A 16,760-nucleotide genomic window follows, 5' to 3' on the forward strand; every position below is an offset into this window, starting at 1 on the left:
TCCTCTTCTTCCACCTGCTCATCCAGTCAGCCACACACCTTCACCACCAACTTCAGCACAGCCCGGGGTAAACGTCAGCAGGCCATTCTGAAACTCATATGTTTGGGGGACAGGCCCCACACCGCACAGGAGTTGTGGCGGGGTATAGAACAACAGACCGACGAGTGGTTGCTGCCGGTGAGCCTCAAGCCCGGCCTGGTGGTGTGCGATAATGGGCGAAATCTCGTTGCAGCTCTGGGACTAGCCAGTTTGACGCACATCCCTTGCCTGGCGCATGTGCTGAATTTGGTGGTGCAGAAGTTCATTTACAACTACCCCGACATGTCAGAGCTGCTGCATAAAGTGCGGGCCGTCTGTTCGCGCTTCCGGCGTTCACATCCTGCCGCTGCTCGCCTGTCTGCGCTACAGCGTAACTTCGGCCTTCTCGCTCACCGCCTCATATGCGACGTGCCCACCAGGTGGAACTCCACCTTGCACATGCTGCACAGACTGTGCGAGCAGCAGCAGGCCATAGTGGAGTTTCAGCTGCAGCACGCACGGGTCAGTCGCACTGCGGAACAGCACCACTTCACCACCAATGACTGGGCCTCCATGCGAGACCTGTGTGCCCTGTTGCGCTGTTTCGAGTACTCCACCAACATGGCCAGTGGTGCTGATGCCGTTATCAGCGTCACAATACCACTTCTATGTCTCCTTGAGAAAACACTTAGGGCGATGATGGAAGAGGAGGTGGCCCAGTAGGAGGAGGAGGAAGAGGGGTCATTTTTAGCACTTTCAGGCCAGTCTCTTCGAAGTGACTTAGAGGGAGGTTTTTTGCAACAGCAGAGGCCAGGTACAAATGTGGCCAGCCAGGGCCCACTACTGGAGGACGAGGATGAGGAGGAGGTGGAGGAGGATGAGGATGAAGCATGGTCACAGCGGGGTGGCACCCAACGCAGCTCGGGCCCATCACTGGTGCGTGGCTGGGGGGAAAGGCAGGACGATGACGATACGCCTCCCACAGAGGACAGCTTGTCCTTACCCCTGGGCAGCCTGGCACACATGAGCGACTACATGCTGCAGTGCCTGCGCAACGACAGCAGAGTTGCCCACATTTTAACGTGTGCGGACTACTGGGTTGCCACCCTGCTGGATCCACGCTACAAAGACAATGTGCCCACCTTACTTCCTGCACTGGAGCGTGATCCTCTGAGGGTAGGGTTAGCATGGCAGAGATGTGGAAAACTTTTGTCAACACGCCACAGCTAACTGCACCACCACCTGATACGCAACGTGTTAGCAGGAGGCAACATTTCACTAACATGGTGGAACAGTACTTGTGCACACACCTCCACGTACTGACTGATGGTTCGGCCCCATTCAACTTCTGGGTCTCTAAATTGTCCACGTGGCCAGAGCTAGCCTTTTATGCCTTGGAGGTGCTGGCCTGCCCGGCGGCCAGCGTTTTGTCTGAACGTGTATTCAGCACGGCAGGGGGCGTCATTACAGACAAACGCAGCCGCCTGTCTACAGCCAATGTGGACAAGCTGACGTTCATAAAAATGAACCAGGCATGGATCCCACAGGACCTGTCCGTCCCTTGTCCAGATTAGACATTAACTACCTCCCCTTAACCATATATTATTGTACTCCAGGGCACTTCCTCATTCAATCCTATTTTTATTTTCATTTTACCATTATATTGCGAGGCTACCCAAAGTTGAATGAACCTCTCCTCTGTCTGGGTGCCGGGGCCTAAATATATGCCAATGGACTGTTCCAATGTTGGGTGACGTGAAGCCTGATTCTCTGCTATTATATGAAGACTGATTCTCTGCTGACATGAAGCCAGATTGTCTGTTACGGGACCTCTCTCCTCTGCCTGGGTGCTGGGCCTAAATTTATGACAATGGACTGTTGCAGTGGTGGCTGACGTGAAGCCTGATTCTCTGCTATGACATGAAGACTGATTCTCTGCTGACATGAAGCCAGATTGTCTGTTACGGGACCTCTCTCCTCTGCCTGGGTGCTTGGCCTAAATTTATGACAATGGACTGTTGCAGTGGTGGCTGACGTGAAGCCTGATTCTCTGCTATGACATGCAGACTGATTCTCTGCAGACATGAAGACAGATTGTCTGTTACGGGACCTCTCTCCTCTGCCTGGGTGCTGGGCCTAAATTTATGACAATGGACTGTTGCAGTGGTGGCTGACGTGAAGCCTGATTCTCTGCTATGACATGCAGACTGATTCTCCGCTGACATGAAGCCAGTTTCTCTGTTACGGGACCTCTCTCCTCTGCCTGGGTGCCGGGGCCTAAATATCTGAGAATGGACTGTTCCAGTGGTGGGTGACGTGAAGCCAGATTCTCTGCTATGGGACCTCTCTCCAATTGATTTTGGTTAATTTTTATTTATTTAATTTTTATTTTAATTCATTTCCCTATCCACATTTGTTTGCAGGGGATTTACCTACATGTTGCTGCCTTTTGCAGCCCTCTAGCCCTTTCCTGGGCTGTTTTACAGCCTTTTTAGTACCGAAAAGTTCGGGTCCCCATTGACTTCAATGGGGTTCGGGTTCGGGACGAAGTTCGGATCGGATTCGGATCCCGAACCCGAACATTTCCGGGAAGTTCGGCCGAACTTCTCGAACCCGAACATTTCCGGGAAGTTCGGCCGAACTTCTCGAACCCGAACATTCAGGTGTTCGCTCAACTCTACTCTTCTACCAATCCACTCAGGAAAAATTGTAATACCTACAACCTTGGTAAAAATCAGTTTTGGAGACCACTGGGATCATGTTTGGGAATTAAGGGTGTATACCACAAAACATATGACACCCATACCAAGACATGGGATAGTGTGGTTTGCCGAATATCATAGTTGAAACTCACATCAGAAAAAAGTAACAAAAAACTTTTTTTAGCTGTATTTAGGATAATGATAATGATGAATGGAAGACTGTCTGTTATTACATTCATTACACATTGATGTTTATGCTGATTACTATGTAGTATAGTCATCAGCCTGCCTGAGCTACTTCCTCTTTTATGTATTTAGGAAAATTCAGCATTTCCCATTAGTATACTACAGTACCATCTGCTTGGAAAGCAAGAAAGATATGTTGTAGTATTAAATAGGAAAACAGTAAACTGTCAGGTTATTTCCCTCCAATGTACTTTCACAGATTATCCCATAATAGCTCCTGTGCATAGCATTTCATAAATCAGGACAATTTCTGTGCATCACAAGTTTTTAATTACATCTGCCTGGGTGAGAGCAGACTCTTTAGCTGAAGAGTCAAAGTTCCCCCTCGTTTTCTGCCACCATCAGAATTGAAGCAAAGCCATTGGTGTGATCTGTGCTTCTGCAGAGCATCTGGACACAATGTGGGAAATGTCGATAAGGGCTTAATGCATCAACTTGAATAACCACAGGCATTTTGTATGCAGAGCAGTAGGATACGAAGCTGTGGTCACAATTTGCAGACCAAAAAAAAAAAGTCAATGCTGTATAAAATTAACATATTCCCATTTCACAAGGTGAAAAGCAAGGAATATTAACTCATCTGAATGCTAATATTGTAATAGGTGGCACGGAGACCACCTGTGTCTGTGCAGGATCTTTCTTTGTCTCATTGAAATCCCTTGGCTGGAAGCCTTAAGGCATTGGAAGGTTCCATGTTTTAAAGGCAAAAACATACTATAAGTTCACATCGGCATTGTTCAGATCTCGTTACAGCTTCTGTTTAAAATACTAGAGCAAAAAAGTCCTGCATGCAGAACTTCTTTCTCTGCTTAAACTCCGGAAACCAAATGGAACTCATTATATTCAATGGGTTCTGCTTGGCACTGTTTGAGACAGCCGTGTGCCAAATCTCATACATCTGGTATTTTCATAGTTCTACTCTTAAATTACGGTAATTTAAATGCTGTCTTGGTTTAAAGGGGTTATCCCATGAGTAATGTAAAAATGAAAATCAGACATCATATAGTACATGACTGTCTATAACAAACTTAGAACCAGCCCTGTACCTCACATGGATTCAGAGATTTCCACATTCATTGCTGCAATTGCTCTGTTTGACTTATTTCAAGATGGCAGCTCAGCGGACATGTCCTTTCTGCTTCAGTTGGTGGCAGTTGATGGATGGAACTGAGCATGTGAGTCAACCACAGTAAGCTGGACAGAGAATTTAGAAAAAGGGCAAACAGCAGGTGGCGCTGTACAGGTAGATTTCAGTGAATAACTTAGTGGCTATACTACATTTTTAATTACATGCAAATACAAAAGTATTCAGATCCAGGTGCTGATTTGAAAAACGTAGAATATTTTTCGTGGGAAAACCCCTTTAAGGAAATTTGTGTCTAAATATTGGGCCACATTTATCACAGTATCTGTGCCAGTTCAGGCATAACCCTACACCGATTGTTGTAAATTTGTCATAGTCTATTACTATTAACACAGAAAATTGTATACTTTTTGTTATAAATCTATGTCCACTCATAAAAGGCATTTTCTGATTTTCAAGTAGTCGAAAAAATGTGCCAAATTTATTAAGAGGGCTTTCAATAAATGTAGTGTAATGGTAAAAGTAACATTCTTTTGAAGCTTGGTGTATGAAATGCCAGTCTTAATAAATGTGGGCCATGAAGTGCTCTAGATGGTGGACTTTGTGATTGGTCATGCCCAGAAAAGAAGGGGGAGCCTGATAATTAGTAAACAACATCAATAGTGTACAATGCTTTGTTTCTTAGATTTGTTAGTAGCGCGTGTCATATACGAGTAACATGAGATCTTCCAAAAGAGGAGCTACATTCATAACATAGTCCAGTGATGGGGAACGGACAATGGTTGCTCCTGATCATTGTAAATATGCTGCCGATCACCTGATAAACAAGCAAATGTTCATTTGTTGGGGGATAACATTTTTTATGTGGCACTAAAAATCAATGTGCCTCCTGCTTACACAGTAAAAATGAAAACTGTATGCAGATGACCAATCATATTACATATTACTCTTGAAGATTGCCACATGTAAATGTCACTTAAAGAGCGCTTATCAAAATGCTGTATCGTCAGCCGGCCCTTGTTAACAGGCAGAAATCTTACCTTGTAAAACAACCTGTAGGCATGATTTATATAGCATGTGATCAACAACATAAAGGTGTTTTCCATTCTCCTGATATTGATGACCTATCCTCAGGATAGGTCATCAATATCTGATTGCTGATGGTCTGACAACCTGCACTTCCACTGATCAGCTGCTCCCTGCAGCCTTCGGTGCCAGAACTGGCTCTTGAAAACACAACTCCATCCAAGTGTAGAAGCGGTGCTGGGTTACTGAAGTGAATGGGATCTGAGCTGCAGTAACCCAGTACGGCCACTACACTTTGAAGGGAGCTGTACTTCCAGCTCCATTCAAAAGCTAGTTCCTGCATCGGAGGCTGCAGGGAAAACCTAATCAAGGGGGGTCCAGAGTGTTGAGGCCCCAATGATCAGATATTGATGACCTATCCTGAAAATAGGTCATCAATACACAGGAGCCTGGAACACCCCTTTAAGAAATAATTAATTTACTAATAAGTTACTTAGTAAACTTTATTAGTCTGCATGATAATGCCCTCTATGGGTTAAGATAGGGCAGTGAATTTATAATACTGTATTCACCCTTTCATATAACAACCTAACACCGATTTTTCTTTCTTTTCATGCTTCTGTACTATCTGCATGAAGGAGGTGGAGGTTAGTACTAATTGTGAATTGTTTGTCATTTTTATTTTTTTTATTAAGCTTCCTTCTTAATTTTGTATCTTTACTTTTAAAGCTTTTTATTGATAAATTGAACTCCTAAGGCTGTGGTTTTATGTTTGCTGTAATAGATCTATAATTCTTTGTTAGTAGTTATAGGATATATTTGTACCTAGCAAACTCACATGGAATACCCAAGCAAGAAATGCAATATGGCTGAATGTGACCTATTAAGCAGGTGTAATACGCTACACCTGAATGAATGGTTCATAATCTGGTATTCTTGAAGATTTGAACCCTGCATGCGTAGAGAAATACATCATTTACTACTTTTTGCTGTTCCAAATTATCAGTGATGATCCTATGACCTCCATTGTGTTGGGCAGCATTGCAGGAGATTGATGACTATTTTATGTTAGCTGTAATGACTTCAATTTGCTAGAAACTGGATAACCTCTTGAATGTGTTAAAATATTCACTATTATATGTCATGCTTATGTGATCGTGCATTTATTTGTCCCATTACATGACTACGGCGCTGTCTGTTCAGCACCACACAGTCACTGCCTGAATACATCCAATATTATGTGCCATATATTTGCGCTGTGGATGAATGGTTTTTATCAGCAGCAATAAATATGGTAATTTATCAATATACCTAGTATTGTCTTCACTGCAGTTTAATATTTCATATAGAAAGTGAGATAATCTGCTTGAAATTCAAATGAGATTAAATGTCATAACCAAAGGTTGCATTTTATTGTAATATTACACTGCGCTGTTTGCTGATTTTTATCCTTGTATTTCTATTCACATGCATTGTGCATTCACCTTTTGAAAGCAATTCTTGGGATTTTCATTTTGATGCATTGATTGAAGACATTATTCACATAGTTTATGTTACATTTACAGGTTTATTATTATGCCCAATCCTTAGGATAGGCCGTCAATACCAGATTGTTGGCAGCCCCACCAATCAGCTGTATGAGGGGACCAGATGAGCAATGCTACATCTTCACTGTTCACAGTGCCATACATTTTATAGTGGCTGTTTGTGGTACTGCAGCATACTGCACCTGTTTGTGAATGGGGCACAGCTGTGTCTAGTACCACACATCAGGGTTGCCAACCGCCCAGAAATTTATGAACAGTCCGTTAAAAATGTGTGACTTTTTTCCTGTGTCCATGAAAAAAAATAGACATGCCTCTGATTTTTTGGGGATTGGTGGTACTTGACTAGATTATTTTGGTGGTAATTATCATTGTACAGCTCACAGTAAATACTGCTAATAGTTTCTTTTCAGTATATTGAGCTATAGACATGTATTATTTACAATCTTTAACATGCATTATGGTTTTCAAATTTGTTTGTAAAAATATAGACTGTCCATGATTAAGTTGTCCATAAAAAAGAGAAATTCTGGTTGGCAACCCTGCCACTACAGAATTTACACCACTGTGGCTGATAATGAATAGTTCACTATGCTCACCCGAGTGTTTTGGTCCCTTTAAAAAGGGCCACAGGGTTCTAAGAATAGACCATCAATATTAAAGTCCCTAACAACTGCTTTAAACTCATGGAATGGATACAAGTATCTTTATACTACACAATACCTTTGGTTACATCATTGAGATTTTAGAGATTTTTTCTACAGGCCTTTCTACATCAATGTAGGTTCCTAGGTCATCGAATTCAGTATAGCTGGGGTTATTGGTGGAAGCCCTCTAAGTCCCCAAATTGATGGAGGCCCCAGAGCATTTACCCTTTGTAAATGACCTAAAATATATCCCTGTGTATGAGAGATTTTTTGTCTAGGAACAGTTTTTAGTCATTTAGTTGCTATTTTTAGTGAAATGCTCAAAAATCACCTTTGCTTGAAATGGATTTGTTTTTGGAAAACAGCCACAAGAAATTTAGAAGTCACCCTCTGTGATTAACAGCATCAGCATTTGTATTTGGAAACCACTTTAGTAATGGAATTTATATTAGTGCCTCTATGCCACAAAAAGGCATCTCAATATTAGATTTTACCTAAGGTATAATAAAGACAGCCATAGATTGGCTGCGCTTGTGATAGCTGATGTAGTAGTAGCCAAAGATGTATGTTGTCAATGTCCATCCAAGAAAAGAAGATATTATTAAAAATCATAATTTCTCCAAGCGACAAATAATTTAAAATCTTTGAACGATGACAGTAGAATTACATAGACCAAATGACATGGCCATGGCTGCTACTGCAAAAGCCGATAGAAGGCTCTGGGATTTATCTTTTATCCATGTCCCACAAGAATGATACTGATAGAATACTACTGCAGCTGGAAGAGATAAGAGTTGAAAACCAATATTCTAGCAGAATACCAATGGAATCTTTAAAGTTTGTCTGGTGGTATATCATTTGCAGTGGAATCGGCAGTAGTACATTTATACAGTTTTTGTATAAAGAAAAACATTTGCCAGATATTTACCTAAAATAAATGCCACTCTCTTATACAGAATGAGTCTTTTCAGCTTTTTCCTAGCATCTTCTCATCAACTTGATGTCACATTTGTACTTGGATTCATGGCCGTTTCAAGCCTTTCTGCATCAAAAAAATGACAAAAAAATGAAATGCCTCTCCCTCCATGCCAAATTCTCAATCCAACCCCTCTGTCCAGCACTACTGTTAAATACATACAGTTGCAAGAAAAAGTATGTGAATCCTTTGGCATGATATGGATTTCTGCACAAGTTGGTCATAAAATGTGATCTGATCTTCATCTAAGTCACAACAATAGACAATCACAGTCTGATTAACCTAATACCACACAAAGAATTAAATGTTACCATGTTTTATTGAACACACCATGTAAACATTCACAGTGCAGGTGGAAAAAGTATGTGAACCTCTAGACTAATGACATCTCCAAGAGCAAATTAGAGTGAGGTGTCAGCCAACTGGAGTCCAATCAATGAGATGAGATTGGAGGTGATGGTTACAGCTGCCCTGCCCTTTAAAAAGCACACACACCAGATCTGGGTTTGCTTTTCACAAGAAGCATTGCCTGATGTGAATGATGCCTCACACAAAAGAGCTCTCAGAAGACCTACGATTAAGAATTGTTGACTTGCATAATGCTGTAAAGGGTTATAAAAGTATCTCCAAAAGCCTTGCTGTTCATCAGTCCACGGTAAGACAAATTGTCCTGTAAAGATGACTGCAAGAGCACAGCGCAGACTGCTCAATGAGGTGAAGAAGAATCCTAGAGTGTCAGCTAAAGACTTACAAAGATCTCTGTTAGTGAATCTACGATACGTGAAATACTAAACAAAAATGGATTTCATGGGAGGATACCACAGAGGAAGCCATTGCTGTCCAAAAAAAAACATTGCGCACGTTTACAGTTTGCACAAGAGCACCTGCATGTTCCACAGCAGTACTGGCAAAATATTCTGTGGACAGATGAAACCAAAGTTGAGTTGTTTTGAAGAAACACACAACACTATGTGTGGAGAAAAAGAGGCACAGCACACCAACATCAAAGCCTCATCCCAACTGTCAAGTATGGTTTATCAAGACATTTTTCAGGAGAACCTAAGGCCATCTGTCCACCAGCTGAAGCTCAACAGAAGATGGGTGTTGCAACAGGACAACAACCCAAAGCATAGAAGTAAATCAACAACAGAATAGCTTAAACAGAAGAAAATATGCCTTCTGGAGTGGCCCAGTCAGAGTCCTGACCTTAACCCGATTGAGATGCTGTGGCATGACCTCAAGAAAGCGATTTACACCAGACATCCCAAGAATATTGCTTAACTGAAACAGTTCTGTAAAGAGGAATGGTCAATAATTACTCCTGACCATTGTGCATGTCTGATCTGCAACTACAGGAAACATTTGGTTGAAGTTATTGCTGCCAAAGGAGGTTCAACCAGTTATTAAATCCAAGGGTTCACATACTTTTTCTACCTGCACTGTGAATGTTTACATTGTGTGGTCAATAAAAACTTGGTAACATTTAATTCTTCGTGTGTTATTAGTTTAAGCAGACTGTGGTTGTCTATTGTTGTGACTTAGATGAAGATCAGATCACATTTTATGACCAATTTGTGCAGATATCATCTTTTACATCCAGCGATGTCTCCTCTGATATAGACATTCTCCTTCCTCATCTTCTTCATTTGGAGATCAGACTACCTTGATGACTTCTTTCATCCGCATCTCGCCTCCACTGAGTTTGACACACAGACATCTTAAGCTCCTCACTTTTCCATAATTTCCCTTCCCTGGTGCCCCAGAATTCTCATCCTGCTGCTACCCCCAATACTGTGCCCGCTGTGCGTCCCAATCCTCTGAATACAATAGTACAGATATAACCGTGCCACAAAGATTGCCCCCCATAGTAAGTGCTCCCAAACTACCACCAATAGTAATTGTGCCCCCTACAGTACCCCCTACAGCAACCCTATTAGTAGTAATTCCTTCCATATTGTACCTAATGATAATGCCCCCACAGTAGCCCACAGTAGCAATAAACCCCCTGTAGTGTCCCCAGGAGTTATAGTAGCCCCAGTATTTGTAAAGCACCAATGCAGTGCGCCCTGTATTATAATGCCCCCTGTAGTGCCAGTTCATAAAATACACCTCCATGTAGTGTCCATAATGGCCCTTGTATTATAATGTCCCTCCTGAAGTACCTGCTCCATTTTAATTCCCCCTGTATTATAATGCCCCCTGTAGTGGTCTGGACTGTTTTATAAAGACCCCCCCCCCCCCCCTGTAGTACAACCCCCCTTCCTGTACAGCTTGTATGTATAATCCTCTCACCCACCATGTAGTGCCTCCTGTATTATAATGCCCCATTGTAGTGCCCCCGGTAGAAAAAATGCCCCCTGTCATGCTAGCATGCATATGCTCTCACCCCTATAGCATAATGCCCCCCTGAAATGGTAGTATATATAATGGCCCCTCTGTAGTGGTAGTATTTATTATGGCCCCATATCATATAGAGTGACCCCTCTTTATTGGTAGTACATAATGTATAATGGCCCCTTTGTAGTGGTAGTGTATATGATGTGTATATATATATATATATATATATATATATACACACAGTACAGACCAAATGTTTGGACACACCTTCTCATTCAAAGAGTTTTCTATGAAAATTGTAGATTCACACTGAAGGCATCAAAACTATGAATTAACACATGTGGAATTATATACATAACAAAAAAGTGTGAAACAACTGAACATATGTCATATTCTAGGTTCTTCAAAGTAGCCACCTTTTGCTTTGATTACTGCTTTGCACACTCTTGGCATTCTCTTGATGAGCTTCAAGAGGTAGTCACCTGAAATGGTCTTCCAACAGTCTTGAAGGAGTTCCCAGAGATGCTTAGCACTTGTTGGCCCTTTTGCCTTCACTCTGCGGTCCAGATCACCCCAAACCATCTTGATTGGGTTCAGGTCTGGTAACTGTGGAGGCCAGGTCATCTGGTGCAGCACCCTTTCACTCTCCTTCATGGTCAAATAGCCCTTACACAGTCGGAAGGTGTGTTTGGGGTCATTGTCCTGTTGGAAAATACATGATGGTCCAACTAAACGCAAACCAGATGGAATAGTATGCCACTGCAAGATGCTGTGGTAGCCATGCTGGTTCAGTATGCCTTCAATTTTGAATAAATCCCCGACAGTGTCACCAGCAAAGCACCCCCACACCATCACACCTCCTCCTCCATGCTTCACGGTGGGAACCAGGCATGTAGAGTCCTTCCGTTCACCTTTTCTGCGTCGCACAAAGACACGGTGGTTGGAACCAAAGATCTCAAATTTGGACTCATCAGACCAAAGCACAGATTTCCACTGGTCTAATGTCCATTCCTTGTGTTCTTTAGCCCAAACAAGTCTCTTCTGCTTGTTGCCTGTCCTTAGCAGTGGTTTCCTAGCAGATATTCTACCATGAAGGCCTGATTCACACAGTATGCTCTTAACAGTTGTTCTAGAGATGTGTCTGCTGCTAGAACTCTGTGTGGCATTGACCTGGTTTATAATCTGAGCTGCTGTTAACCTGCGATTTCTGAGGCTGGTGACTCGGATGAACTTATCCTCCGCAGCAGAAGTGACTCTTGGTCTTCCTTTCCTGGGGCGGTCCGCATGTGAGCCAGTTTCTTTGTAGCGCTTGATGGTTTTTGTGACTGCACTTGGGGACACTTTAAAAGTTTTCCCAATTTTTCAGACTGACTGACCTTCATTTCTTAAAGTAATGATGGCCACTCGTTTTTCTTTACTTAGCTGCTTTTTTCTTGCCATAATACTAATTCTAACAGTCTATTCTGTAGGACTATCAGCTCTGTATCCACCTGACTTCTCCACAAGGCAACTGATGGTCCCAACTCCATTTATAAGGCAAGAAATCCCACTTATTAAACCTGACAGGGCACACCTGTGAAGTGAAAACCATTTCAGGTGACTACTTCTTGAAGCTCATCAAGAGAATGCCAAGAGTGTGCAAAGCAGTAATCAAAGCAAAAGGTGGCTACTTTGAAGAACCTAGAATATGACATCATTTCAGTTTTCACACTTTTTTTGTTATGTATATAATTCCACATGTGTTAATTCATAGTTTTGATGCCTTCAGTGTGAATCTACAATTTTCATAGTCATGAAAATAAAGAAAACTCTTTGAATGAGAAGGTCTATCCAAATTTTTGGTCTGTACTGTATATATATGATGCTCTCCCCTGCCCCCCTACCCCACCCATGCGCAGTGCCCTCCGGTAGTGCCATAGTGCCAGCATATATATATATATTTATAAAAAATATTCACCTGTGTTCTGCCGTCTGCCTCTTTCTGCCTGTGGCCTGATTTGCTGCATCCCAGCGTTCAAGTTCGCAATGACCTCACTGTGCACTCCTGATGTGATCGCAAATAACCTGCGTTGTGACGTTATCAAGTCATCCTCTGAGATACTCATCTTGCCCCATGGCAGAAGCATCCCTTCTTGGATTAAATAGCATTTCTATACTTCTGAAAGTCTTACTCTATATGTGTAATTACATTCACATCAGAGCTACGCCAATCAGCTCATTAATTCCCTTGGTGAACTGGTAAATTAGTCTGATTCAGCAAGGACAGAAAGATATGAACCTCTGTTATGTGAAGGATTTGAAAATGGACCTTACAATATTGAGAACACCAATTTTTGTCAAGGTGGTAAAAGGTTTATTCAGTTTACTAACTGTCAAATGCAAAGCTGTGTGCAAGAGACTTGATAGTGACATACAAAATTCCCTGCGGCGTTCTAAGTATGCATGGATGGTGCTCTATCTTGTGCCTCATGTCAGATATGGAGCTTACCAATTACCACCAATAAAGCCTCCGTGTACCTCTGTATGAAATCAGAGGCATACAGATGTAAAGTAGGGTCCAATGCCGGTGGCAGAAAGACACAAATAATTTTGTACAAAATGCATTTGCCAAGAATCTCACATTTATAATGTGGCATTAGTACCTTTTCTATATTGAGTATAGCATGCTTGTATTTACTTCCTTATATGTGATTGCAAAGTGCTGTGCATTGTTTTGCTACTCTATAGCTGCCCTGTTATGTTTCTGTACCATTTGATGATTTGTATGAGGCCTTAATTATAACTAGGGTTACGTTCAGGGGTAGTTGGACTAGGGCGTAGAGGTCTATTAGAACAGTATGTGTGTGTGTGGAGGGGGGGTGGGGCTGAAGTAAAAATATAAATAAAAATTGTATAGAAATTTGCAAGTTTTTTAGTCTTAAGTCACTTGAGTGGGTGGGGCTAAGCAGTGGGGTATGGCCTCCCACATGTGAGAGATTTACTATTATTGATACTAGAGATAAGCGAAGTTTTCAAAAATTCTATTTGGTTGCTTCAATACAAAGTAATTCATCATGAAGCTCATTAAATCAGGTCTATCCTGGCCTGCAATTAAACTTTAGGCAAAATGTATCCTGGTGTGCAGCAACATGCATAGCTAGTCATTTCTGGTAGCGGAACAGTTACTGTGCATCTGAATGACAGGCAGGTCAAAATATGAACACCAACATTCCTAGCTTACCCCTAGCTAAACAAAAATAAAGCATACAGTATCCTTCAGTAAAAAACAAAACAAAAACAAAAACGCTGTGCGCCCCAGCGCGTGTCCCATCGACTCTTTAGTGGAACAAAATAAAGAAATGGAGGCAGCCCCAATAAAGTAGTGGGGGGAAAAAAGGTTCTTTTAATCCATGTTATGGCAGTGCAAACACATGCATTTGAATCCCTTTTGTTAGATGTAGAATGACTGTGCGACTCACTATTAGGCTTAGTTCACACTTCACTTATTTGGTCAGTAATTGTCAGCCCAAACCCACAGAACAGTTGCAGATCTACTCATGATACCTAATTCGAGAGTAGGCTTGGCTCCTAAATTTGCCTCACAATAAGTAATGCAAATAACTAACCAAATAAGTGTAAACTCAGCCTTACAGGTCAATGTTAGCGTCAGCTCGAATTTATCGGAGTGGACTTAACTGTGCAGTGGTCCAAAATTCAAGGAGTGGCCCCCATGACAATGCGGAGGGTGTCAGCAGTAAGGCTGTGTTCACATCACAGTTTATTTTTTGGTTCTTCTGATCTGTCAGAAGAACAGGCCAAAAAAGCTTATCCTGTAGTTTGAGCATCCGTCTTCACACCATCAGTATTTGTATTTATATTTTATCCAGTAGGTCCTGCAGGTGAATTTCGAGGTGCTCGTGTCCTAGGATCGGCATCCCATGAAGTAACAGCAATAAAGAGCCGGCACTCAGTTCTAGGTATACTTAATGATTCTGTTTATTGTCACATATCTCTGTGACTCGTTTCGACACTCGCAAATGTCTTTATCAAACAGTCAGACTGTTTGATAAAGACATCTGCGAGTGTTGAAACGCGTCACAGAGATATGTGACAATAAACAGAATCAATAAGTATATCTGGAAGTGAGTGCCGGCCCTTTATTGCTGTTGCCATCAGTATTTGGTCATTATTTGATCAGTATTAGTATCACATGGCAAGTATTTGGTCAGTTTTTCGCTTCAGTATTTGATCAGTATTGGTAAGACAAATACAGGAGTGGGTCCAAAACAGCGATAACATATGATGGAAATATTTCAATGTTCTCTGCTTTTGGCTTCCAAATCATGATCAAATTCTGATGCACAATACTGACCATATGACAGATAGAGGCCTTTTGGATGCTCAAACGACAGGACCAGTTTTTTTTTTTTTTGGGTTCTTCTGACGGATCAAAAGAACGTAAAAATAAACAGTGATGTCAACATGTCCAAACAGGGACACTAGTGGCCCTGTAAGAGAGTGGTAAGGGTGAGGAGTCACAATAGTAGCCCCGGAACAGACTGGCGAGAGTGGCAACAGCATGAAGAGTCACAATAGTGGCCCCGGAACAGAGGGAGAGAGTTGGCAACAACAGTGGCAGTAACAGTACGAGATTGTTGCAGATGACGGTAGGGGCAGATGGCAGTTGAGGCAGCAGCCGTGTGGCATCAGATGGGTGACAGCATCAGAATAGTGGCAGCCGGACGTGGGCAGAAGTATCGGGCCATTTGTCACAATGTTTTTATGTGGCAGCAGGCTCAGTCAGATTATTACTGCCAGAACGGTCTAGTCTGTTGTATTAGGCACCGGTGTCTGGAAATCCTGGTTGATCCAGGCCTGACTCATCTTCAAAACGGTTATTCTCTAAAAATTTTGTGTTGAAAGGTGTGTTCTCTTTGGGGTAACTATGCCACCTGCCGCACTACACACCCGCCTTGATGCGACACTACTGGCCGGGCAGGAAAACTTGCTTGGCTGCCTAGTAGTCCAGGGGATCTTGGCTATGGGTGACAGAGTGCAGTCCAAGTATGCCACCACCTCATGGTTCAGGTTCTGATCCATGTCCTGCCGCTGCTGGTTGGTTTCTTCAGTAGGTGGATGAAGAAAAGTGCTCATCAGAGACTCAAGACTTAAGTTGCTGCTGATGGAGCTGGTGCTGCTCCTGCCCCCCCCTCCAGCATTCATGACAGTGGAGCGTGAGCTCAGAGGGTCCCCCCAGTTAGACCGTTGTGAGGATGGGCAAAGTGGTGCATAGGCAGCGACTGAAAAAATGTCTCGATAGTAGTTGAGTTTTTCATCCCTTTCAGAAGGTTTAAAAAAGGACCCCATTTTGGACCAATAACAAGGTTCTAACATTGTGGAGAGCCAATAGTGAGCCCGCTTCCGAATGGTGATAATGGGGCTGTCACTATGCAAGCAGCTCAGTCTGCATCTTGCCATTTGTGCAAGGGACTCGGAGGGACTCCCTACCTCCATCTCCACTGCATACTGCATGGTCTGTTGGGGTCATCTGCATTGTCCTTGTTGTCTCTCTCTAGCTCCTCATGCTGCTCCTGCTTCTCTCCTGTTGTTTGGGCAGATAGACCACCTAGTTCTGTATAGAATTCCTGGGTGTTTATGTCTTCCTCCTCCTCCTCCACTCAGGGGTCAGGTGGCCATGAGATGTAGGTGCCACATCTTCTATCCCTTCACCAGTTAGATTTATCAGCATCCCCTCCAAAATGTAAAGGTGTGGAATGACATCATTCATCTTATACGACAGGTGTCATGCATGAGCTACCGGTGTCTATTGTCAAAGTTACATGGGGGAGTAGTCCTGTCTGTTTGTATCATCAAGAAATCGGTTACAGGTTTTCTCTTCTCATACAGTCGGTCTAACATGTGGAGGGTGGAGTTCCAATGCATGGAAACATCCCATATGAGGAGAAGTAGGGGAGTACAATTCTTCCTTTGCATCTCAAGGATGATGTGAAGGAGTGGAATGACATTATTCATCTCGTAGTCCTAGCGACAAATGGGGCATAGTCCTGTCCGTCTGCATCATCAAAAAATCAGTTACAGGTTTCCACTGCTCATACAGTCATTCAAACATATGGAGGGTGGAGCTCAAACGCTTGGAAACATCCTAGATAGGGCAAAGTAGGGGAGCACCATTCTGCCTTT

The 16,760-nt window shown here is 42.6% G+C and overlaps 1 protein-coding gene across 3 annotated transcripts in view; it reads left to right on the forward strand.

Moving 5' to 3' along the window:
* The window catches only part of SPOCK2 (SPARC (osteonectin), cwcv and kazal like domains proteoglycan 2), a 168,512-nt gene that overhangs the window by 76,743 nt on the left and 75,009 nt on the right, over positions 1-16,760 (forward strand). For 2 of the 3 annotated variants that reach the window (XM_044296495.1, XM_044296496.1), the window contains exon 2: positions 5,715-5,723. The exons of the other annotated variant lie outside the window; for it this stretch is intronic. In XM_044296495.1, coding sequence (XP_044152430.1) covers positions 5,715-5,723 — 9 coding nt within the window. The remainder of the gene's footprint in view (positions 1-5,714; positions 5,724-16,760) is intronic. 3 annotated transcript variants of the gene reach the window in all.

Source organism: Bufo gargarizans, chromosome 6 (assembly GCF_014858855.1).
Source record: "Bufo gargarizans isolate SCDJY-AF-19 chromosome 6, ASM1485885v1, whole genome shotgun sequence".
Classification (NCBI taxonomy): domain Eukaryota; kingdom Metazoa; phylum Chordata; class Amphibia; order Anura; family Bufonidae; genus Bufo; species Bufo gargarizans.